At 33.3% G+C, this 24,959-nt stretch overlaps 2 protein-coding genes across 4 annotated transcripts in view; one reads left to right on the top strand and one right to left on the bottom strand.

The window, feature by feature from the left end:
- Positions 1-24,959, top strand: part of LOC134847372 (transmembrane 9 superfamily member 4-like) — a 530,188-nt gene that overhangs the window by 418,207 nt on the left and 87,022 nt on the right. The window lies entirely within an intron of this gene.
- LOC134856875 (uncharacterized) lies at positions 3,694-15,180 on the bottom strand. 3 transcript variants are annotated; one of them, XM_063873170.1, is made up of 4 exons: positions 15,127-15,180; positions 8,032-8,259; positions 7,479-7,616; positions 3,694-4,342 (listed from the first exon to the last, which is right to left on the bottom strand). In XM_063873170.1, the coding sequence occupies exons 2-4, from the start codon at positions 8,246-8,248 to the stop codon at positions 4,056-4,058; spliced, it is 642 nt and encodes a 213-aa protein (XP_063729240.1). In that variant the 5' UTR covers positions 8,249-8,259; positions 15,127-15,180; the 3' UTR covers positions 3,694-4,055. The 3 variants fall into 3 exon arrangements, with proteins under 3 accessions (XP_063729240.1, XP_063729241.1, XP_063729239.1); XM_063873171.1 differs by lacking the exon at positions 15,127-15,180 and adding an exon at positions 11,780-11,884; XM_063873169.1 differs by lacking the exon at positions 15,127-15,180 and having other exon boundaries at positions 8,032-8,386.

The raw sequence follows: 24,959 nt of genomic DNA, 5'->3' as shown, positions 1-24,959 counted from the left end.
TTATATATCTATATTAGAACAAAAAGAAACATAAAGTGAATCACCAGCTCAACTGTAACACAAGAATTTAACTTTTTCTCACAATTTCTAAATACAATTCGTGAAACACTCACTAACAAAGAAACATTACACAATGTGAAACATGATCTATAACGAATTCTAGCATGGTTCATAATAGACTACGTTGTTCACAATTTAGATTTCATTTCAAAATCAAGACAGAATTTTCGACCTCAAATCTCAGACGATGGAATTATTCTAGCAGATCGAACAGATTATGTTTGGGGCCCTGAATGATCTCATATATTGTTTGTCAGCATCACCACTGATATTTCGAGAGCAACAATTGCCACTTTTTCTGTACACAAAAACTATTTAATAGTTACTCCACTCACTATTGATGCAACACCCTTAAATTATAACACATTGCCTAACGATAGAACAGGAAAAAATAGTTTGAACTCAACGTTTATAAATACACAAGAAACCCCGAGTGGAACTGGGAATCTTACACAGCAAGCTATTTGAACCTCAAAATGTTCACAAATGGATTATCAAACCTGACGACCAATAACCACGTCACGACAGTCAAACAAGTAAAAGTATCGAAATAGGAAGAAATTTGCAAACCACAACCACGATTTTTTTGCAAACAATAATTCAAATAGAGCATTAACAAAACCCTCTTACGCAACGCGTCATCAAAATCAATTACAGGAACAAAATTACAATAAACAAAGTTTTTTTCTAATGATTAACAGTCCGTTTTTTCTAATGATTAACAAAAAAACTACAGCAGACCGCAGTGAAATTTACCCAATTTTTCGACAAAACAGAATTCCATCGAACAAATCACAAGAAATCAAACTACTCAGAAGATGAAAACTCCATGACATTGAAACTCTGGAATGGCAAATCTATTGGTTTATTGCCGTAGTCACAACCCTCACAGGACTTAAAGTTTGGACTCAACCTCGCAGCGGAGGAAACCCTTGAAAAAGACCAATGGCTAACTCGATGTTGATCTCACAAAGAAAAGTCGACCTTTATCTAGCACGTAGTCTCGCTCTAAGCTTGACAAAATCGACCTCAAATCTCAGACAATGGAACTATTCTAGCAGATCGAACAAATTTTATTTGGGACCCTGAATGATCTCATTTTTTGTTTGTCAGCATCACCACTGATATTTCGAGAGCAACAATTGCCATAATTTCTGTACACAAAAACTATTTAATAGTTACTCCACTCACTATTGATGCAACACCCTTAAATTATAACACATTGGTTAACGAATGAACAGGAAAGAATAGTTTGAGATCAACATTTATAATTACACAAGAATCCCCAAATAGAAAAAGAAGTCTTACACAGCAAGCTATTTAAACCCCATCACGTTTTGCAAACAAAGAAACAGTTGAAAAAAACCTACAACAACACAACAGAGTTTTTCTCTTATTAAACCAACACTTACGGCACCATACAATAAGAATACTCCATTTCCACAAACAGCTATTCAATCAAAAATAAAACCATATGTTGTTCCAAAACGTTCACAAATGGATTATCAAACATGACGATCAATAACCACGTCACGGCTATCAAACACACAAAAGTATCAAAAGGAACAATTTCGCAAATCACATTTATAATTTTTTCGCAAAAAATAAAATAAATAGAGCAATAACAAAACCCCCTCACACAACACGTCATCAAAATCAATTACAAGAACAAAATTTAAAAAAAATACCACTACCAGCTCCCCAATCCGTTTTCTTTAATGAACAACAAAAAACTACAGCAGACCGCTGTGAAAACTGCCCATTTTTTCAACAAAACAGCATTCCATCAAACAAACAATTCATAATAAATCATCCACACTATTCAGAAGATGAAAACTCGATGACATTGAAACTCTGGAATGGCAAATCTATTGGTTTGTTGCCGTAGTCACAACCCTAACAGGATTTAAAATATGAACTCAACCTCGCAGCAAAGGAAATCATTGAAAAAGACCAATGGCCAACTCGATGTTGATCTCACATACCGATCCTAGTCACTTGGCCCTTCACACAGATATTGCACGTAGTTTTGCTCCAAGCTATACGCAATCAACACATCATTGCATCAATCTAGAACCTTGACACAATCACTCAAGACGACCCACGATCAAACGAGACCCACTTCTGGAACACGAACAACTGTTCTCCTTTCTACGTAGCAACTAAATCTCTCCTCTCTTCTCGAGGTCACTGCTCCAACTATTCAAAAGAAAAAAAACTCCGAAAAATAAGAAATCTCTCCAACCGTCCTTCACTACAATGAACAAATTAAAAATTAAACCTCTCAACTCCGGATGGGTGGAACCAGTTCTAATTTTACATTATTGATAAAACTATCCCTATAAAATGTTACTAACTAACCAATCATATTCCATAATTAACGCTGACAATTGTTTGTAGTGCTGAAACCACTTGTAGTTTCAGCACCAGAATAATTTAAATAAATTTTAGAAGACAGTTGTTCTCCTTTGGACAAGTTCCATAAACCTAACCCGCAATTACCAGTATACGCTAGATCTATTGAGACTAGGAGATATAAGAGTATGATTAATATTGGTATTAGAATAGGAAGTTGCACGAATCTCTCCGGCCTAAAATATGATTAGCGTGACGAAGAAACGGGGTACCTCATCTGAAATTACTCTATGAGAAAGCTACCTCTGGCTTAAATTCACCGTCTTAGAAATTGTTCTAAATTGGTTGAAAGATTCTTATTTGCTGTAATTGATTTGTTACAAGGAGCGAAATCTATCCTTTTGTTCTTTATATGGCGTGTGGGGGGATGATTTTCATAAAAAAATCAAAATTTAGAGAAAAAAAATTTCACTTTATTTTTTAGGTTATTACTGCTCCATAAAACTTAAAAGGCAGTCGGAATATTCAGGGAGCCCTGATACGAGCAATCTTGTTTCATTTTAAATTGCGGCAGCTTAGATTTTTGAAACAAATGTAAATTGATTTTGAATTTTTATAACCGAGACATTTCTTCAAATGAAAAAAGAGGAAATTCAGATCATCGCTCAGCAACTTCTTTTAATGCAAGCACTTGCGCGCTGTTATCTCAAACACAAGCGCAGCGGTCTTAGTAGTCGTCACCTCAAAGCCGTAATCTTCTTGGAATAATTTCAAGAGTTCTCACTCTGAGTTGCGAGCTGAAGAGGCGGAGGAAAGATGCGACAGCGCACTCCGTCTCCCCCACCCCCGTCAAAGTACTGACTGCCAAGTTTTCCCAAAGGATCCTTTTTTGATACTATTTTATGACAGCCGTTTCTTGTTGATAACCCTAAAAATTTCGGAAGCCGCCTTCCATGCCACTGTAAACTAGTTTTTAGGGTTACGGCGAAACTCACGAAAACTGCAATTCACAATGTATGCTCAAAAACGAAAAAAAATTCAGAAAATTTTGCCAAATACCATCTATTAAGGATTTCAGCGGAGCTCAAAACACACAAAATGGCTTTTTGATCTAAAAAAAATCTCGCGTCAACATTTTTCAAACCCCTCATTCCAGCATTTTTTTGTTTTTGTATAACTTTGTTCTAAAAATGCTTTCAGATTAATCTCAGAAAACGAGCGTGATCTCAGCTTCGGAAGTCAAAGGAGTTTTCCAAATAATTAAATTACAGGCTGGTGAATTATTATTGTACCTGCAACTTCAGTTAGTTTTGATGACAAATAAGTGACACGATTATGTAATTTGAAACTATGGATATGTAATGATCAAACTAATCACATCAAATCAATCGAACTCTATTTCAGATCGACTTCAGTTATGTCACTACCTTTGGTATACATTTTTCAGCCATATCCAGCTTTTTCCGGAGAATTTTTTTCTACTTAATCTCAGAAGTAGATTTGAAAGTTCGGCCGTTTCAGGCGGTGTTAAATATGAAAGAAAAATTAAGTTTGTCGTTGGTGTGTTGGCTTTTTCGTGTGTTTGCTTGTTGGTTTGTCTTAAAGTAGCAAGGTACAGATGGCGTTGTGTCGCGAGTGTCTCAGTTTCTATTGAGAGCTCTTCTGTAAAATGCACGTTTCTTGGGTGCTAGATGTTGTTTTTGTTCTTCTTGGTCAATTTTGGTAGTCTGATTGTCCATATCTTCCGTATGGCAGTAGCAACCCACTGACAACACAGTCGGAATGATTACGACCGCAGGGCCTCCGTTCTCACAGCTGTCTTGATTGCATTTTTTGATGATGTCATAAGGAATTAGTTTTGGTCGACACACACCAGTTTTCAGAGTGCAATCATAATCCCTCACCACACATTTTTTGCAGTCGCATACTAAAAAATGTTCAGAATCTCCCCATAAACTAACCATGTAGAAAGTCAACCGCTCTAATTTTAAACCGGCATAATTAGGCAGTAAATCACCCTTGTTCAATATACTTAATTCTCATCGGCTAAAGAAAGAAGATCTTGACCAAAAAAACTATCACCTTCTAATTTGTTATGTTAGTCCTTGTACCGCTGTGGAAGAAACTTGCAGATACATTTTAAAACGACAACCAACTTTTACCAATTTTTAATAACAAATTCAGTGTTCAAAAAAAGCAATTTGATGTCCCATTCTTATACCCCACGTTAATTAACTCTAAGTTATTTAACCCCCTATGTTTAGACCTCCTATTTTATAACACCGTAACACCGTAACAAGATAACCCCCAACATTTTAACCCTTTTTAATACCAATAAATTTTTTTCGAACCATAGTAGTATTCTATTAATATACTCGTTGAGTCCAAAGAAGCCTTAATTTAATTTTGATGCCTTTAATCACTCAAAAAAAATTGCATTTCGATTAGGTATTGATATATAATTCATTGACGCATTCAAAACAGAAAAGACTTACAAGGGACTAGTGCGACTTTCATTTTAAACTATACTGCTTTACGCTGAAACCCTACTTGAAGCATCTCCCAAAGACAACAAAAACTAGTAAGATTAAGCCACGAATATAAAATTTAACTTTAAAAAATCTTAAAATGTAATTGGCATATAAAATCATAACAATTGTTTTTTTTTGGTTAATTGATTGAATCATACCGGTCGCATTAGTTATACGCTAGAAGTTGGACGATATGGTACCGAACCATTTAAAGAGGATTCTGATTCTAACAATTGATACTTAAAAAAGTGAAAATGTACTGAGGTTGCCAATTTCTGGAGTTTAATGAGACTGGGTTAAGACAAAGAGAATTCAAAGACGCTGGCTTATAAGCGAAGGAACTAGCGTTTTATTTCTTGTTTTTTTTTAAACATTGGCTTGCAGTTAAGACTTTTTCGGCAGTCTTAAGACTAATTTAATAGACCTCGGATAATCAATCAAACAAACCTTATTGAAGGTCAACAAAGGGTTCGAAACTGTTTTCTGAAAATCCGCCTTTTTTTGAAAAAAACTTTTAAGACATTTTTCTGATGGTTATTTTCAAGTTCAAAACTGTTTAGAAAGATCAGATTTAAAAAACTTGAAAAATAATTTTTAATTCATAAATCATCCTTTTTATTAATAAATTCAATAAATCAAATTTGAAGATGACTAGGGTTTTTCGATGCCAAAGGAAAAACTTTTTTGAATCTCCTATTTAAGAATTATTATCATGGACACTAACAAATATCAAAAACCACCCAATTTGATGGAAAAATGCAAGTGGCTCTGAAGGAAGCACAAACTGGTATGAACACAAAACCTATCGCTGAGAACAACTAACAAACTTTTTTCTACTGTATTTGTTATTTTCAAAATTTTGATGGTATCGTTATTTCAAGATTTGGTTTCTGTAATTCAATAAGACAATCTCACTTAAAGTAAAAGTAAGTTTAAATAAATTGGGCAACATTAATACAGTGATAATTTGAAAAAGTGAGTTTGAGGACTAGCTTTTCTCGACCCAGAAAGTACTTCTCTTAGTTTTCTCGGAAAAGAAACCTGGGTTAAAGGGAATTTACTACGATGACACAATTGAAACCATACAAAAATTCTTTGAGATATCTTTTTTTTCGCAAAAAAGATACAACTTACCTGCCCATAGCTATACTTATACATTGATACTGTTGCTTTAAACTCCGTAAAGATCTGTAAGTACTTCCCTTGGTTAAATCTTCTTTGTACGATAGTGTTTCTGGAAAGACAAACTGAAACGGATTTAAAATGATTTTCATTGAAAAATGTTTATCAGTTTTTTGTTTAAGAAATCTACTTGAATCTATTGATATGGACTCAATTAAAACCATCTACATCTTACTTAAATCCGTCCACATGTTACTGAAAGCCATTTAAAGCCCTTTAAAAAGACTTATGAGCAGATCAATTTTATTGTTCAAAAAATCAATTTGAAATCAATTTCAGCATATCCTTTATATAACAAATCAAGAAAATGGTCAATATAAATCAGCGAGCAATTCAAATTATTCCAAACTGGAATGAAATTTGTATTTTAAAAAATATTTGGTTTATTATTATGCTAAATCAGGGGCGGATCTAGGATTTTCTCGAGGGGGGGGCGGATTTTCGAAAAATTTTGACCTTTTTTTTTTTTTTTTTAGGTCGACCAAATTGATTTTTCGAGCTCTCCCAGAGCACTGCTTTGCCCCTATTTTGGCAAAATTTTCTGCGCCGCAGGCAAATTTTTTAAAAAACAGTCAAAAAAGCCGTTTTTGGGCAATTTTTGAAAAATTTTGACAAAAAAATCGCATTTTTTTTGGCGCGCGCTCCCCCTCAAAGTTAGTATATATTGGCGCCGAAGGCGCCTTTAGAAAAATTTTAGGGTCGATCCGCCAAAAATGGATTTCTGAAAAAGTATCAAAGGGGGGACCCTTTGGGTCGGCAGGGGGTCGAATCCCTGAGGGGGGGGCGTCCCCCCCCCCCTAAATCCGCCCCTGTGCTAAATGCTACCAGACGCTATGGATGTAAAACTAAAAATAATTGGCACTGAATAATTGCAACACAAACCCAAAACGTAAGAAATCGAAAAACTCGAAAAAGCAATCGATTTAAATTGATTTAAACCCGTTTTAAACCCCCAGAAAAAAAACAACTAAATACTGGACAAAAAAGAATTCGAGTCGACTTAAAATCAATTTAGGTCAATTTTTTTTAGCTGGGACTTAAGATCAATTTGAAATGATTTTTTATTTTGATAAAATTAATTTTTTCCTCTTCTATTTAATCTTTATAAATTTTCATGCTAAAATCGATCTCAATTTGTTCTACATTCTTTTTTCACGCTAAAATCAAATTTTGATCCATTTTTGTCAGTGCGGGTCTGGGAGTCAAAGCTTGCTTGTGTCTTTATTCTGCTTAAATTCCCTTAGCGATCCCATCTGCCCCCCTCCCCTACACGCTCAAATCTGAGGCCCCTGCTTACAATATTTGAAAAAGCTGTCTTCCTCCTTATATGTATGGCTTAAGTTCTCTCACCTGTGTGGTTTAGAGGACAATTAATGCATGCGTTTGCGTTGTTGAGGCTCTTCTGTTTTGTTTTGCACCCTGTGTCCACTACGTCCGCGCAGTTCTCTGTGATCTCCTCATCCGAATTCATAATTTCGTCATACGCTTCTGCATAACACAAAAACCCCGCTTGAAAACCTTTCCAAAAAAATACAATTTTTTGTGACATTTGCATCGAACATTTGCGCTGCAATGTGCATTAAACATTGAAACAAAAAAATGTGTTTGCAGCTTATCAAAAAGAGATTTGAGCTATATAAACTTCATGTCTTAAACTTAAATACATTCTGTATGCAAGCTGAAAACATGAAATTTATATAGCTCAAATTTCCATTTGATGACTTAGAAAAAATATATTTGAGCTTAGATTTTTACTATAACAAGCAGAGATCAATTAGTAACTCCTAGTCGAACGATCAGATATCTCTAGAGCTAAATGGCTTACATTAGCTATGTTAGAAATTGCCCAGGTTTTGTTTGATAAAGTTCCAATCACTCCAAAAATGTTTATAACTTAACTGACCCATGAAGGTTTTCGGGTTTTCATCGATGTTCCCCCAGTAGTCGTCATTTGAACAGACAGAGTCATTTAGTTCCTTCATTTCTCCCACCTGAGCAGCCGAAGAGCACAAAACCCAGAGCACAATTGCGACACACCACGCAGAAGCCTTGTCTACTTTTGACCTGTTCACTCTCGCTTTCCTGTTTAGTCCCATTCTGGAGTTCTTCAGATTGGTCATGATTTTTGTGGCTGAAATGCTTTCTAGTTTCACGATGAAAAGGTGTGAACTGCAATTACTCAACTCAAAATATGACTTTCTTTTTAACTGTCGTTTGATCACGATGATGTTATTATGACTATTACCAGCCGATCAATAAATGAGTCGTGCCAATGGAAATGCTAAGAAAATCAATAGCAAATCAAATTAAAACTGTGTTTTGTTTTCGAATACAGTCGATTTATTTGGATCAAAGATATTTTTTACCCCAAAAGCGTGACGCAACTAGCTGAAAGTCTGATGGTTTGTCTTTAACTTATAGATTTGTACTTCCTGGAAAACTAATATGAAAGCATCTGTCAATTTTTTTTCAGACACAAAGCTCAAAATATCAATAAATTATACCTAAATTTAGGCCAGATTTATTTTAAGATGGCGGAAAAAATCAACAGCGGATATAATTTACTTTTTAAATAAAACTTAATATTTAAATGTTTTCGAGGGAAACTCAATATGGGCGGCGGCCTTTCCTTAGATGTAAAGGCGAAATCAAAAATTTCTTCACGATTACCGTTAATGAAAGACAAAGAGTGAAAGAACTCATTTCGAGTAAGAATCAACTTTATTTTTGACTCTGTCTTTTGTCCTCTGTCTCTTGTCTCACATACTAGCGCTTAGTACACCATTATTTCGATTCGGCCATTTTTTACTCTCAGTTCTAAGTATCTCTCAGTATAGGGGGAGGGGAGGGGGGGGAGGGGGGGGGGGGGGGTATTAGGGAGGGATGAGCGTCTCAAAACTGTTAAAAGTTGGCACTCGATTAATTTTTTTGTTATCGGCACTTTTGAATGCACTTTTCTAGGATTTTCTCGAGGGGGGGGGGGGCGGATTTTAAAATTTTCGAAAACTTTGACGACCTTTTTTTTTTTAGGTCGACCAAATTGATTTTTCGAGCTCTCCCAAAGCACTGTTTTGCCCCTATTTTGGCAAAAATTTCTGCGCCGCAAGCAAGTTTTTGAAAAAACAGTCAAAAAGCCGGTTTTGGGCACTTTTTGAAAAAATTTGACAAAAAAATCGCGTTTTTTTTGGCGCGCGCTCCCCCTCAAAGTTAGTATATATTGGCGCCGAAGGCGGCTTTAGAAAAATTTTAGGGTCGGTCGGCCAAAAATGGATTTCTGAAAAAGTATCAAAGGGGGGACCCTTTGGGTCGGCAGGGGGTCGAATACCTGAGGAGGAAAGGGCGTCCGCCCCCCCCCCCCCCTAAATCCGCCCCTGATTAAGATATTTTCACAGGGCTGATTTAAACTGTCAGGAGAAAATAAACAAAACTGAATACCTTGAACGCTTTCTTATCAAGTTGGATTAAAATTAGACAAAATGTTGTTGTTATCTGTATAAAAACTATTAAGGTTTTTAAAAGAATTTATTTTTCAGATAGTCTCCAGATATTTGAGAAAAACGTTCTTTTAAAAAATTTTTAAATAAAAAATTGGTACTTAATTTGGCAATTTGATTTTTTTTGGCTAAAAAGTATTCATTTATTTGAAGATTTGAGATAAAACGGCTGCATAAGAAGTTGACTTAAAATGAGCCAAAAGATATTTTTGCTAGGAAAACATATAGCCTTCTAATTTTTCCAAAAATGTAAGGGTCAATTTGAGATTCCCTTTAGATAGATCAAAGTAAGACCCTCAACCCTAGGATTTATTTAGAACAAAATTTTTTAAGCGTTACGTGTAGCTTGCTTGTGATTGGCTACAATTTCAAACTCAGAATCATGTTAACATCCTGGCCCTGGACAAAAAAGTGGAGAAGATGTTGAGTTACTTGATTCAAATCTGAAAAATTTTTACTATCATTTTTTGTTCTAAAATAAACTCAATTTGCGAAAAAAAGCGTTTAAAGTTTCGAGTTTCGTTATTTTTGTTTGGTTAGCTTAAGCCAGTATTGGATTTCACGCCATCTGACTACAGCATGTAAGATAATGGCGACAGATCGTAAATGTAATTAGTTAAGGTTGGTTCGAGGAAGCTGAAGTGCGTTTTGTTAGTAGACGATCGCTTAGTCAGGCTCGTTAGTCATTAGATGAAGACTAAACCAACCAATCAAAACGAGAAAAAACAGTACCCGCAGTGAAATTCCATGGATAATACTCGATTTTAATCAATTTTTCAGGTCAAAAATTTTGGTATTATAATTGATTATAATGACTTACTGGGACCACTAACTCGATTATAATCCAGTATAAACGTTTTTTTTTTTTTCAAAAATTAAATCAATTATAAGCAATTTAATGTACATTATATTGAGTTATAATGGATTAAAATCTCTATTAGTTACTTCCAAAACTTCTGCCAAAGTGCAGATTTTTCTGCATCACTCACAGCCTAATCATTTTCTAAACTTGCTCCCACTTTGTTAATTTTTGAGAAGCCTGTATATCTCACACTTAATACCTAGTTCTTCTCATTTTTAGCACCCAAGTTAAACACGCCCATCTCCCATCACCCATATTGATACACAAACCTACCCCATCCCATTTGCCTTTATACCCCCACTTCTTACCCCCCCCCCCCCCCGCCTACCCTACCCCCTCCACACACCCCACCCCCACGTAATGTTTTGGGAGGGCGTAAATGTCTGCAGGGTGGTTGAAGGTGTGTCTGCGTGGGGACGGGCTCACGTTAACAATATTTGTTACATATTTTTACGGTAAACGTTAGTAAGCGGTATATGGTAGGCAGGGGGAGGGGGAGGTGGGGGTAACTGAAGGAAGTAGGAATAGTGTGATGTTTTTAGGTGGAGGGGACAATAAGGAAAAAAAGAATAAAACAAAAACTACTTTTTGCTGTTGCCAATGTACAACACTATTTAGCGATTACAATGTTCAAATTTTGAACATTTACTTTCAAAGTTTTGGAAAACCTATGCTCTTACTCATGAAAATCTGTTATAATCCACTATCATAAATATAAACCATTATAAACCATTTTTATTCATAATGGATTGTGCATGATTTCTAATTTATGTGTTCTATAATTAATCAGTAATCCATTATAATCGATCATTTTAGAGTTTTATGGAGACAAAACCATAAAAATTGATGATAATTGATTATTATTCATGGAACTTCAAACCTTCAAGTAACCGTACAAAATAAAAACTTAACATTTATTCATTTCGTACGATTCTTTTCTTGTGTCGATTTCAATTGGTTAATTTAGTACTTTTCTATTTAATGACAAGTATGAAGGCGCGGTTGTTTACTTACTGCTACCTACCCAAGAAAGCTACCCTACTTAGAGCAGTTTTGATCAACAGAACAGTTTAAAACATTGGAGAGAAAATAAAGTCAATACTTCAAAATTGTCTTGCTTTGTCTAAAACCACCTGTACTTAGAGGTTTTCGCGAAACAAAAATCTATTCAAACTAAAAATGAATTATTGTTTGTGTTATAGTGTAAATACTTAGGCCTGGATTTCAATATACTCAATTTGATTTGATTTGATTATGTGTCTGAGAATTATAAAATGGGCAATCATCCAACTTACCGAGGTTATGAAAAAATCAATGTAAAGAAAATCCACTTTTTTAAAAGGTTGCCAGCAGGTTAAAAGTTTTATTGAAGAAAATTAATTGGCGTTAAGGTAATGAATTTGCAAGCATGCGTCATAAAATATACAAAATTATCATCAAGGCCTAATTATCAAAGAAAAGTGGAGACATCAATGATAAACCGCTCCCTCATGTCGTCAGAAAATTTTGTTTGCATTTTGCCTCGAAACCATTTTTTCCCCATTCAATTTGGAATAGATTGGTAAGGAAAGGACGACAAAAACTATCTATAAAACCCGTCAGAATAAAAAATTATCAGCGGATCTACATCAAATTTTTTTCACCGAATCGGCTGTTTTTAGCCAGTAAATTTTTGGTCATGTGACGGACAATCTTTGCTATGGATTGTGTTTAATCTAATGAACTTTAAACTTAAAACCGAAGATTTTGACAGCCTTTTCATATTGTCTGTAAATATGGTTTTACTGAGCTCAAATTTGAAACAACTTTTGGCTTTAAATTTTTTTCAAAACTTTTAGAGTTTCAAAATAGCTCTTTATCAACTTGGAAACATCAACGTGCGTCATGTTGGGTTTTTTCAACACACGTTAGCGGCAAAATGATTCATTTCAAATTGAACTGAGGCAAGCAACTAGGTCCTATTAATACGATACAAGACCCTTATTGCGTCGCTTTAAAACTTAATAATAGATAGCGTGTCGGAAAAGAATAAAATAAAGCAAAAACATCAAGATTGATTAAAAATTTATTCAATTTTTTAAACTATTTCAATTATTTTATCATTTTTCTGACAAATTTATTTTTGGTAACCATTGTTTATATTAATTGTTTGAAAAGAATTGTTCTATTGAGCTCAAGTTTGAAAGTACTTTTTTGCCATAAACTTTTGTCAAAATGTTTAGTGTTCGTTAATTGCCATTTCCGCCAACTTGGAATCAACAACGTGCGTCATTCTACGTTTTTTCAACAAATGTTAGCGGCAAAATGATTCATTCGAAATTGAAGTGAGGCAAGCAATTTGGCCGTATTATTACGATACGAGACCTTAATTGCGTCATTTTAAATTGTAACAAAACTGCTCGTATCAGGGCGAAGCCCTGAATGTTCCGACTGCCTTTTAAGGTTTATGGAGCAGTAAAAACATTAAAAAATCAAATGTAATCAAACAAAATGAAAAAAAAAATTAAAAAAACTCTAAATTTTTTTTTTTTTAAGAAAATCATCCCCCCATACGCCATATAAAGTACAAAAGGATAGATTTCGCTTCTTGTAACAAATCAATTATGGCAAATAAGCTTCTTTCAACCAATTTGGAACGATTTCTAAGACGGATTAACTCTCCGCTTACACGTTAATAGCGCAAAATATATCGCGTGTTAATCATCCCAAATTGGCCAAAATGGCAATCTTTAAACCCCCGTAACTTTACAAAAAATGATCACAGGTGAAATATCTTTTCAAATTTGAGCTCAGGACAACAATACCTTTCGATTGATAGAAAAAAATTCCGTCAAAAATGGCTAGTTAAAAAGTCGAATTTTGTCTGAAGAAAAAAAACCCACCCCGAGCACAAATATTTCGTTACTTTTGTATCGAAAGTCGGAACAATAATTAATAGCATGTCGGAAAAGAATAAAAATAAAGCCAAGATAAAAATAAGATTAAGCAAAAATCAAAATTGAATAAAATTTTTTTCTTTTTTCTAAACTTTTTTTAAAAATTATTTTATCATTTTTCTGACAGTTTTTTTTCCTAATTTTGTAAAAAGTTTTGTCTGAATTTTATTGTTTTGCTGAGCTCAAATTTGAAAGTATTTTTTTGCCATTATTTTTTTAAAAAATTTGGTAATTCGAGTTTGGTAATTGCTACTTCCGTTAATTTTTCAACACTCAAGCGACAAAATGATTCATTCCAAATTGAATTGAAGCTAGCCTTTTGGTCCAATTAATACAATTCGAGAAATTAAATGCAACATTTTTTTGATGATGTGTCGGAAAAGAAAAAAATGTATGTCAAAATTTTGAGATTGAACAAAAATTATTTTATTTTCGAAGTTATCAAGTTATCTCAATTATTTTATCAATTTTTCGACGAGTTTTTGCTAAGCTTAAAAGGAAAGACAGAAACTTCCGGTTTTGTTTTTTTCAATTTTCCAAGAAAGTGATGGAGTTTTTAGAGTTTCAAAATTGCAATTTTATCTACTCGGAATCAACAACATGCGTCATGTTGATTTTTGTAACACTCGTAAGCGGCAAAATAAATCATTCCAAATTGATTTGAGGCAAGCAATTTTGAATTTGGTCCTATTTATACAAAACGAGACGCTAAACGCATTCCTTTGTTTTTTCATACATCGTTTATGGGGATGAAAAGAAGGCAAAACTGAAAAATGCACTTTTTTACCATTTTTTTCCTCAGATTTGGGGAGTAGTCAGATTCTTCAGGGTTTTCCCTGAAGTTTGAGCAGTTTTGCTTTACAAATATAAGTGTTTGAAAGTCACCCATTGTGTCAATTTGAACTAAACGTTGTGCAGCTTATAGTGGTTTATCTTTAATACCGAAAGCGTTATTTCAAAAGACCGCAAAATATTCCGCCCGAAGTTCCGATTTTTTTCAAGGGAAATGCAGCATGCTATTATTAGTTTTAACTGAGTTTTACTAAAAACTCGTAAATCACTTCGTAAATTAAATTGCGTGTTGGGAGGAATCAAAAACATAGACAAAATTAATTTTGAAGTTTTCTTCTCAAAATAATCATTCAGTTATGGCTAAAAAGTATCAGTTTTGAAGTTAAAAGAAACTGATGGCTTTGCCTCAAATTATTGCTTTTGGTTTTTATAAATTTAGTAAAATCAAAGAAAATTTTTTTTTATTTTTGGTATTGATATAATTTTTTTTTTCAATTTCTTATCTCCTCTCAAGAAAATTTTTTACAATACAAATAAATTGATGCATTCAACGATTTAAGTACTCACATTGATACGAGCAGTTTGCTATTTTTTTGTGCTACGGTGGAAACCATAAAAAATATCCATGTAATTTTTAATTGATTATAAGATTTACCAAACTATGATATTCTGTTTAGTTTTCTAAAAGTTCAAATGAAACAGATTAAAAGGAGCTCGGAAATAACATGCCTATTACTGAAATTTTTAAAGAAACTTTAGCGAAGACATGAACTCATTCAACTTGTTTTTGTGTAGTTCTGTTAAAATTGTTATTACGGGAGTCAAAATCTAGCAGAATAAAAAAACACTGAGCACTGCATGCCTTGCATTTTTCGAAAGTCAGAAGTTGAACGGTAAAACTATAAATTTCTCACCCTAACTCGACAACTGCCAGCAACTCCAAGTTTCAAATTTAATGATTTATCACGAAGGTCTAAATATATTAAAACTAATTGAATAATTTCAGTCATAATTTGCATAATTTAGAAAAGTGCCAGATTTTTTGTCTATATTTAGAAGTATAATTTATCCGCTGTTTTTCTATTTATGGTAAATAGTTTCTTGAATTATTTATTAATGCTGCAAAATCAGGTTTTTAGCCCCATTTTTCCGCAATAAAATAAAACTTTCCCGCGAGTTCAAACCTCAGCGTCAATTTACACAACTACCTTTTCTTCGTCTACTCTTTGATTGACAAGACTGGATGAATTTGTTATCTTCTGCAAAATCAAAATTAGACAAATTCCAGCCAATGACTCAACAATGACTGAGGCGATGAACTACTTTTATGTATTTTTGGGCTTTTTTAAAAATCCTAGCAAGACTTATCAGGAAAAAAACCAACCAAACGGAGCACTACCCGCATCCAGTTTCAAGCGTTAACCATCGATTAAATTATATTGTAGGAGTCTTACTAAAAATGAGAAAAAAATCCATTAGTTGAATCAATTTTAAATTTGATATCATCAGCCTAACTTTCACAGTTTGTCAAAACTTCATTAATCAAAAACTTTTATAGACCAAATAAATGGCAATCAGAACATTCAGAATTTTGACGTGACACGATTAGTCTTGTTGTAATGTTATGAGGGTTTTAATATTGCCATTTGGTCAATTTGAAATAATCATTGCTCGATACGTACTAATTATTGTAGTTGGAGATTTAATTCATCTTAAATTTTGCTAAAAACTGCATTGATTCATGCTATTTAATAGAAAACATACTTTGCTATAAATAAAATGTATCAATTTATTTTTCATAGGATGTGAGGATGAATTTTCAATTTTTTTTTTTCATTTTATTCTGATAATTTTATCCAAAGATCTGAAAGTGAACGCTACTGTATTGATCTTAAAAAAATGAACATTCAAGGCTTCACCAGAATACGACTAGACTTATTTTCTCCGACTTTCGAAGACAGTGGCAGAATATTTGTGCTAACGATGGTTTTTTCGAAAGATTCGAAATTTTACAAAGCAAATTTTGACAAAATGATTTGGTCAGTCGAAACGTTTTGTTATCTTGAGTTCAAATATAAAAAAGTGTTTCACATAGATATATTTTTAGGGCTATGTGAGTTTGAAGGTTGCCAGTTAGGCTAATTCGGGATAATAAACCCGTGCACATAACGCCTGAGTGCAGATTTAATCCTTCTTTGAAATCGAATCAAATTGAGTTTACATCCAACTGTACTTAACATAGCGTGTGGGGAGATGAATTTCAAAAAAACACAAAAAAATGATTTTTTTTTCTTTTTGGAATTCGTTTTTCATAGATTTTAAAATGAATTCGGAATATTCAGGGCTTTGCCTTGATACGAGCACTTTTTTTCAGTATTTGAAATCAAGTAGTTGATCAACGCGGATTGGCAACTCAAGTTTAATTGAAAATATTACGGAGGCCAAACTGTGCAATGGATAGGCGCACAATTTTGTGTCTGTATTTTTGTGCTTATTTGTTGTTTGTGGATTCCCCAAACTGTTCCAGATTCCGCAAATGCAGTTGCGGATTCCGCAAATTTTTGGAGCAATTTTGAGAAAAACAGTGTTTTGGCTTTGTCTGTGTAAATCCAAAACAGCAAAAAAATCAAAGAAAATGTTGCGATTTACGGAGTATTCTTTAATCAATCCTTCAGAAGATTCTTCAAAAACTAATATTTCTGAACTGAAACTATACTGTTTCAACCTGATTGGCTAAAATAAGCTGATCAAATTTCAGCAGCATCTCAAAGTGTTCTGTTTACAATGTTAGATGGACTTGTTAATAAGCCAAACAGGCCATTACGAGTATGATAGTTAGGTCCCAGGAAAAAATAAGTATGAAAGATGGGTCTCGCAATTTTCGCGTAAATTTCAAAATCACATGTAAACAAATGCAAATTTTGTTTTCGAATAATTTGAAACCTGAACATTTTTTAGGGACCCACACCCATCTAAAATTAAGGTACCTAAATATCATACTTGTACCGGCCTAAAGTCAAGAACTCATGGTTAACCATTAGAATTTACTTCAGAGCAGCAGATTTTTACCCAGACCAAAAAAAGACCGAAAAAAACTCCATGAAAGAACGATCACCTTCACAAAATTCGGCCTTGTTTGAAATCGGCTATAGATTAAACTGGCCGCATTTATATTAACAAAACCAATCAGTGCTATCAGTTTTTTGTTCTCTGCATTTATACATTGAAAGTTTCCAAATTAAGAAATTTGGGCGCAATAAGTAAAAAAACCCTAAATCTGGTTTTGGCTTGTTGCGGAATCCGCTTACAGTTCACAAAAATACACAGTTTGGCCTCGTAAAGAATTGGCAAAAGCTTATTGTTCAATCATCTTTTAACTCAGCAAGTAGCCGTTTACATCGGTACGGCGAATGTATACCTTAATTGGAAGCTCGCAGAGCGGCGAACTCAAAACTACACGGTCCCTGCGCATCACGTGACTGTAGACGACAAATGTAGTGGAATCCCTCATGCACGAAGGACCGAATGCGCGAAAATAAAAAATCAGCCAATCAGATTTCAGTAATCTAAAATTTGGAAAGAAAGTAAACATTTCCAGGGACTGGAGTATTGATTTTGGCCGAATATAAAAACGCAGAAATATGCAAAATTTTCAATTTGTCATTGACCGCCGCAAAATTGGGACAATCACGCAGTGAAAGAAGCAAAGTATTGCTTCATTTAAATCATTTTAACTGAATGGCAATTGTTTCATTCTAAAAATTGACTTTCGGCTAATTTTGTCTTCGGTTCTTAGACACCAGTTTTTTCGCCCATTCGGTCCTTCGCGCATGAGAAAAGCTCGCAACAAATGTCCATTTTTATCCCACTTAACTATGTTTAGAACGAACGTGACTTTTCTTTTGCTGAGATCAGCTGAATCTAGATAAATGAGCTTAGCTTTTGGTAAAACGGGGACCAAATTTTTTAACACGGTTTTTGAACGTTACCACCGATTGTTTTCCCCAGACCACCTGACCAATGAGATCTGCATTTAAGTTTGGAGACTTCATTTCAACGTCGACTTTTTTTTATTGCTTAGTTCTTTGTCGGCAATGTCATTAGAACTCCTTCGTTGAATCAACTAAAAGCTGTTACATAAAAAATCAGTTTGAAAGGAAATATTTTTAGCGAAAGTCTAGGGCATCGCGAAGTTTCGTTTATAACAGATCAAAATATTTTGTAGACAGCGTAAGCAAACCGCCCGCACCGAGCTCCCATGGATCATTATTGATTTTATTGTCATTTTTACGGGCATTAAAATTACAAAATAGTTGAATATATATAAGCCATTAAAAATGAATTGAATTTTAATATTTTTATATTGAAATAATTCATTATAGTAGATTATAATCAATTATATTACATTTTTGAAGGTTTATTGATGTGATTTAAGATTTTCATTTTCAATTAATCACAATTAATGTTTAGTGCAGTTGCTACGTATTGCGTTTAACGGAGGAGTTGGGTGGAAAACTGGGGGAGGGGATAAACATAGGGCTGTTGAACATATTTCAATTTTATGTTTTTGCTTGTTATAACTGTAAAAGACCTGGCATCCAATTTCGTACAAAAATAGCAAAACTTCTTCGCAATAAGAGAATTGAGTTCTGAAACTAAAAATGGGTTTTTAACTGTTATAAGGGATTAAAATGAATCATAATTGATTATAATGGATTAGAAGTCATTATTTGTTTCTAGTTTTGTGCCAAATTTTTCATGATTCCTCTTTTTTAATTCTATATGTCCTGCTTTACCCAAGGCATACAACGTATGCAATAGAAAAGAAGTAAGCTTTTTGAGTGCTTTTGAACAAAATTATCGAGAGAAACGGAAAAACAATCACTTTTTTGTATCCTGGACTACGTTTTGCACATATAACTTTTAAAGTTTGTATACTAAGAAAGTTTTGTTTTCAAAAAGTGTTTGTTGGAGTAAAAAAATTTTTTGCGACTGATGAAAAAATTTCGGAGCAGTTAAGACTTTATGAATTTTTTGGTTTCGCCATCAAAAAATGGTGTCGCCAAATGGAAAATGTTATTTTCCTTAGCGAAAATGAAAAAGATTAGCTTATTTTAGCGGAAGAACTTTTTGATGACGATATGCCGATGTTTATGCCAAAGCAAAAAAAAATCTTTTAACTTATTTAAATTGAATCTAATTTATCTAATTTCTTTCAATTAAAGGATTATGATGACAAAAAAAAACAAATTTTGTGCTAAAAACAATGAATTGTTATCCCTTATAATGGAATACAAGGTGTTTTTTGTGCAAAACTGATCGATTATAAAGGCAATTTAATCGATTTTGCGGTCTGAGTTTTATATCTACAATGGGTTATGATGGATTATGTTTGTCTCGATAATCCATTATAATTGATCAATTCATGCTTATTATACTTTATTCGTGCAATTTAAAAAGTTCAGAAAATTGCATGAAAGATCTATGGCTAGTGATTTTTTTATGATTAGCTTTTTCTATGAACCAATGAAAAAAAAACTTTTTTTCTCAATTTCTTTTTGCAAATCTTTTGGTTTGTTTTCTTAAGCGAATATATGTGATCCAAGCCAAGATTATTCAAAAATGGAGTCATCGAAGCCTTAACAGTATTGCCTGTACAATGCGTTGGAAATGATGGAAATAGATGTTTTACACAAACAATATAATGAAAAGAGCAAATTCTTAGTTTTGACAAAAGTTATTTGCTAATTCAATTGAACTTTAATTAATCATGCCTTTGACAAAAAATATTTGCTATTTCAATTGAATTTTAATGAATCATGCCTTTTCCAAGGCATTAAAAATTATGCAAAAAAATGGTTTTCAAGAAAACAATTCAAAAAGAAGTAAGTAGGCTTTTTTTTAAAATATTTTTGAAAAAAAAATTATCGAGACAAACGGATAAACAATCAGAGTATTTTCAAAAAATTAATTTTTTGATGTCACTATCAAAAGTTGGTCTCGCCATCAAAAAAGTTAGTCATACAATTTCCATAAAAGGAAAATGTTTGCTAGCTTTTTCAGCGAAAAAAAAATTTTCCTTTTTTTTATGACGATACGCCAACTTTTATGCCAAAACAATTGAAACTTTTTTAAAACTCGATGAAATTCTTTTGGCAAATTTCTTTGAAATTTGTATGAATAGCATTTATTCATAGACTATGTCTATGGAATTGTATTATTAGCAATCTCGTATTCTGGAGGTCACATGGGCTTACATCGACGATTGTCAATTGTTTCTTCGACTGAATGTTTATGATCTATACGTGAAGGAGATAGTTATTTCTCGTATTTAAGTCGATCTGGACCTTCCTGTAGGTAAACTTCTATATTCTGATCGTTCAATTTGCATCTAAGCTCACAGCGTGATCAAACTCGGCTTGATTTTGATAGAGTCAGAACAACACAGGCTTTGCCTAACAAAAAAATTGCCTCTAAAAGTTGTGCAAGGTAAGCCCCTCATCAACAAAGGGTTGCAAACTCCCTCCCATCTTCCTTTCTTTCGCTGGAAATGAAAACAGCGATCTATTTATATTAGTAATGATCGATCTTCCAAATCAATTAGCCAAAAATGCTCCTTTCAATAGTGTAACGAGTTCAAAACATGTACTTAACATATCCAACTAAATTTTTGATAAATATCACCGTAAATTACTTAGAACTTACCAATCATGATGCATGGCTTAAGCTTACAATAGATTGTAAGGCTGAAACTATTTACAGTTTCAGCTAGAGAAGATATAAGAGTAATATTAGGATCGGTATTAGACTAAAAAGTTGCACGAATCTATCCGGCTGAAAATAAAATAGCATGAACAACAGATGGTGTACCTTATCCGAAATTACTCTATGAGAAAACCACCCCGGACTTAAACTCAATAGTTCCTGAGAGGAGCGTAGAACTTCAAAATACGCTGAATCTACAACAGATTGTTTTTTAAATCTGGTGTTATAGTCAATTAATAACATAAAAGCCGTTACTCGATCCACTTGTTAACATTCCAAAGAACCACTAGACCTAGTTTTTTTTTCATCGCCCCACACACACACATACATTCGATATTCAGTTTGAAAAACTAACTTTACATAAGCCATAATTTATTGAAACTTTGTATGGTAAACAAACTAACTATTTTAAACACATTTTCTGTTCATATCTGTTATCGCTAAATCACGCATTCAGCCATAATAACACGTAAGACAAATGTATAAACTGAAAACTTGGAATTTTGTGAGGGGTAGTCGAAAAGCTTCAAATCAAATTTAGTCCTCCGAGCCACAACCGTCTATTCTCATCAGGAGCATCTAGACTCATTTTGAAGAGTCAAGTTTTCAAACTACAACAATACTGCTCGTATATCAGGGCAAAGCGCTAAATGTTCTGACTGTCCCTCAAATCATATCGAATAGTTTTTGGGAAAACAAAATTTTGAAAACTTATAAATATTGGACCTTATAAATAATATCAAAGTGTGAAACTTTGATTCGTACAAAATTCATACGACCGATGACCTAGCCTCAATTCAATTTGGAACGATTTTGTTGTGCGGGATAGTTAACCACGCATATAAAATTTGCGTTAAGCTCTCAGAAAAAGAATTAATTTTCAAAACGCGCATAATTTAGTCCAGAACATGGCCATTTTGGCAAAATATCTTTCAAAATTTGAACTCAGGAAGGCGATACCTTCAATGGAGTATAAAAAAATTTTGACGAAAACTATTATTTCGATCGGCGAAAATTGACAGAATTAAAAAACGGCAACGATCATAAATATTCCCTTTTCCTCGAAGTCGGAACAACAAGAATAGCCGGTTACTATGCAAGTAGCCAAACGTTCCGACTATAGTCTTACAAAAACCACAACAAAATAATTTTCAAATTAGTGTCATTTTTTTCTGCGTGATATGATAAACGGATCTGAAAAAACTAAAGCATAGGCCTGTATGACGTCATAGTAGGCAAATTGGGAAACAATTTTTTCTAGAAAAATGGCCAGAAAAACAAAAAAAAATCAAAACAAAAATTTGAATTTTTTTTTTCAAGTTTGCCGTTTTTTGAATTTTCAAAGATTTTTATACAAAAATGAGCAAAAAACACAAAAAACTAACATCACTCGAATAAAATTAAGTTTTCACGGCTTATATGTAGCAATTGTAAGTCCGCTTGTGCGTTTTATTTTGATCAAATTAAAACGAAAAATCAAAAACGAAATTGGGAATTTTTTGGGGAATTTTTTTTCAGGTCGTTCCTATCGCAACTGAGAGGACTTTTATATGATAAATCACTCAACCTTGTTCAATGACTATTTGTAAAACTTGATTTAGCGTGGAAAACAAAATGAACGAAACACAAGGATAGCCGTCACTGCGGAAGTAGCGCAGAATGTTCGTATCAGAATGTCTCTAAAAAACACACTTTTTTCAATTTAGGGTAGTTTTTTGCATGTAGTGTGATGAAAAAGTCTAATGGAAAAATATAAAATAGGCAAACGTGACAGTCATAGTCAAATAATTCAATTGGAAAACAGTTTTTGTAGAAAAGTGCCTAGAAAAACGAAGAAAAAAGTTGTAAAAACAATTTGAAAACTTTCAAAAAAATTTCTAATTTTTTTGCAGAACTTTTCGAATTTTTGAAGTTAATGATTATTGAAAAGGCACTAAAAACTGCAAAACCTATTATTGATTGAGTGAAAATAAGTTTTTACGGATTAACTCAAGCTTAAAGAAGCTATTGTAAAACTGGACGCTCACCTTATCAGCTCAAAGTTAGATCAAAAATCAAAAATTTCAAACCAGTTATTCTCGACACTGAGAATTTTTGTTCAAAATTTTCAAGTGTGATTCTTTGTGGTTCCTTTGGATGATTATTTGGATGATTGATTGTGGTTCTTGTTTAATTGTGGAAAACAAAATAAAAACGAAATAAACTAAAGTACTCCCGAATACAAATTTCCTCACATTCTTTAAATGGTCGGAACAAATAGAAACAAAAAAACTGAAAAAACTCAATGGTCAGAACAAATATTTTAAGAAGATTTCTGTCAGAGAGCCGCTGCGAAGCGTATTTCAAACTGAGTATTGAAAACACTAATTTGTAGAGAAGAAGTTGTTTAGTTGGAGAAATGAGATCTTCCCTTTCGCAGTCATTAATCAGATGGTTGGTGGCCACGAACACGAGCTGGTTCATCTCAAGCACCTGGAATTCTACCGAATATGTTTTATCGCCACAAACGCATCTAGATTCTGGGAGGGGATCTTTTACAAGGCCGACTCATTGCCAGAAAAAGTAAAAAAAGGCTTTTTACCCGACTGTTAAGATATTTCTCTTAATTGAGACGCTTACTCGGGAAGAAACAATTCTCGCAGATTATTTCAGCGGCAAATATTTAGCATTTCCTCACTCCCATATATCTCGCGCGATTAAGGTAATCGCAGCGAAGCGAATTGGAGCAAAGCCGTCGCCACGTGCCAATACTTATTTATATTTAGCATTTTAATTGACTGTTTTGCGGTCTGGTACAAAACCGGTCTGGTAAAAAATAGTCTGCTACAAGACATAGACTCCTAATTTATAGCCTCTTTGAACAAGCGCTGCAAAAAATTTTGTTCCGACTTTCGAAAAAATGGTAAAATCTATGCTCTAGTCTATTTTTTTCTGATAACGTAGTTCAAAAATTACACTTGCAGCTTTTGACCGCTTTTTTATGGTTTCTAAACAATTTTAACGTATTGAGCCCACAATCAAAAAATCAAACCTTTGATTGTTTTTTTTTTTAAAAAAGAACAAAAATTATTTGATCTTTTTTGTAAAGTTGTGAGGGTTTGTAGGTTGTCAGGTTGGCCAATTTGAAAGTTAATTTGTACAAAATTTTCCAATTTTAATAACGCGTAGCGAAAGCTACGGTTTATAACGGCTCACAGTTCATTCCAAAATTATTTCAAGAAAGCTTATAGATCAAAGCCTAGTGGCGTTCATCGAAGCTAAAGCAATAATTTGAACTTGAAACTGTTTATCGGACGAATCTTTTTAAAAAAAAATGCAAAAAATCCATAATTCTTGTCAGTTTTTTTTTTGCTAAGGATCAATTGTTTATTTTAGCTACACTAGAAACTACAATGAGCAGTCGGAACAGTCAAGCCTGGTCCTGATAGAATCTTTCTACTTCATTTGTAGTGACATAAACTGAAATATATATTTTTTAAAATTAAATCGATTGTGTTGAATCTATTTTACTTTCTTAAATCCCTATATTTCCCAAATTCACAATTGTTTATGAATGCGCAAAACTTAGAGCAACAAAGAAAAACTTTACAACAACGCAATTTTCGTCGATACCTAAGATAGTTACAAGTCCAGTGTATTAGCCGCAAATTTATGTTTCGATTTAGTAAGAACTAAAAGAACCAATGAAAGCATTTCAAAACAAGTACATAAAAATTTTTTATATACTTTGATATTTATCACTGTTAAATATTTAGAATAACCCAGTCATGATCCATGACAAAAACTTATAATAACTTGTAATGCTGAAACTATTCTTAGTTTCAGCCCAAGAAATATAATTTAAGTTAAAATGCAATTGCCTTTTTCTCTCCTCTATACAGAAGCCAGTAGAAATTCCATTATATACTAGATCTTTTGACACTATTAAATATAAGAGTAAGATTAGGATCGGTATTAGACTAAGAAGTTGCACGAATCTATC

This window comes from Symsagittifera roscoffensis, chromosome 1, assembly GCF_963678635.1.
Source record: "Symsagittifera roscoffensis chromosome 1, txSymRosc1.1, whole genome shotgun sequence".
Classification (NCBI taxonomy): domain Eukaryota; kingdom Metazoa; phylum Xenacoelomorpha; order Acoela; family Convolutidae; genus Symsagittifera; species Symsagittifera roscoffensis.
This window is presented reverse-complemented; position numbering and strand designations above follow the sequence as displayed.

What these genes read in the sequence shown, in the direction of transcription:
- LOC134856875 (XM_063873170.1), bottom strand. Translation starts at nt 8,248, where the DNA reads ATGACCAATCTGAAGAACTCCAGAATGGGACTAAACAGGAAAGCGAGA. An exon ending in AAACCCGAAAACCTTCATGG is followed by an intron (nt 7,617 to 8,031) that starts GTCAGTTAAGTT and finishes TGTGTTATGCAG; the next exon opens with AAGCGTATGACGAAATTATG. An exon ending in TTGTCCTCTAAACCACACAG is followed by an intron (nt 4,343 to 7,478) that starts GTGAGAGAACTT and finishes AACATTTTTTAG; the next exon opens with TATGCGACTGCAAAAAATGT.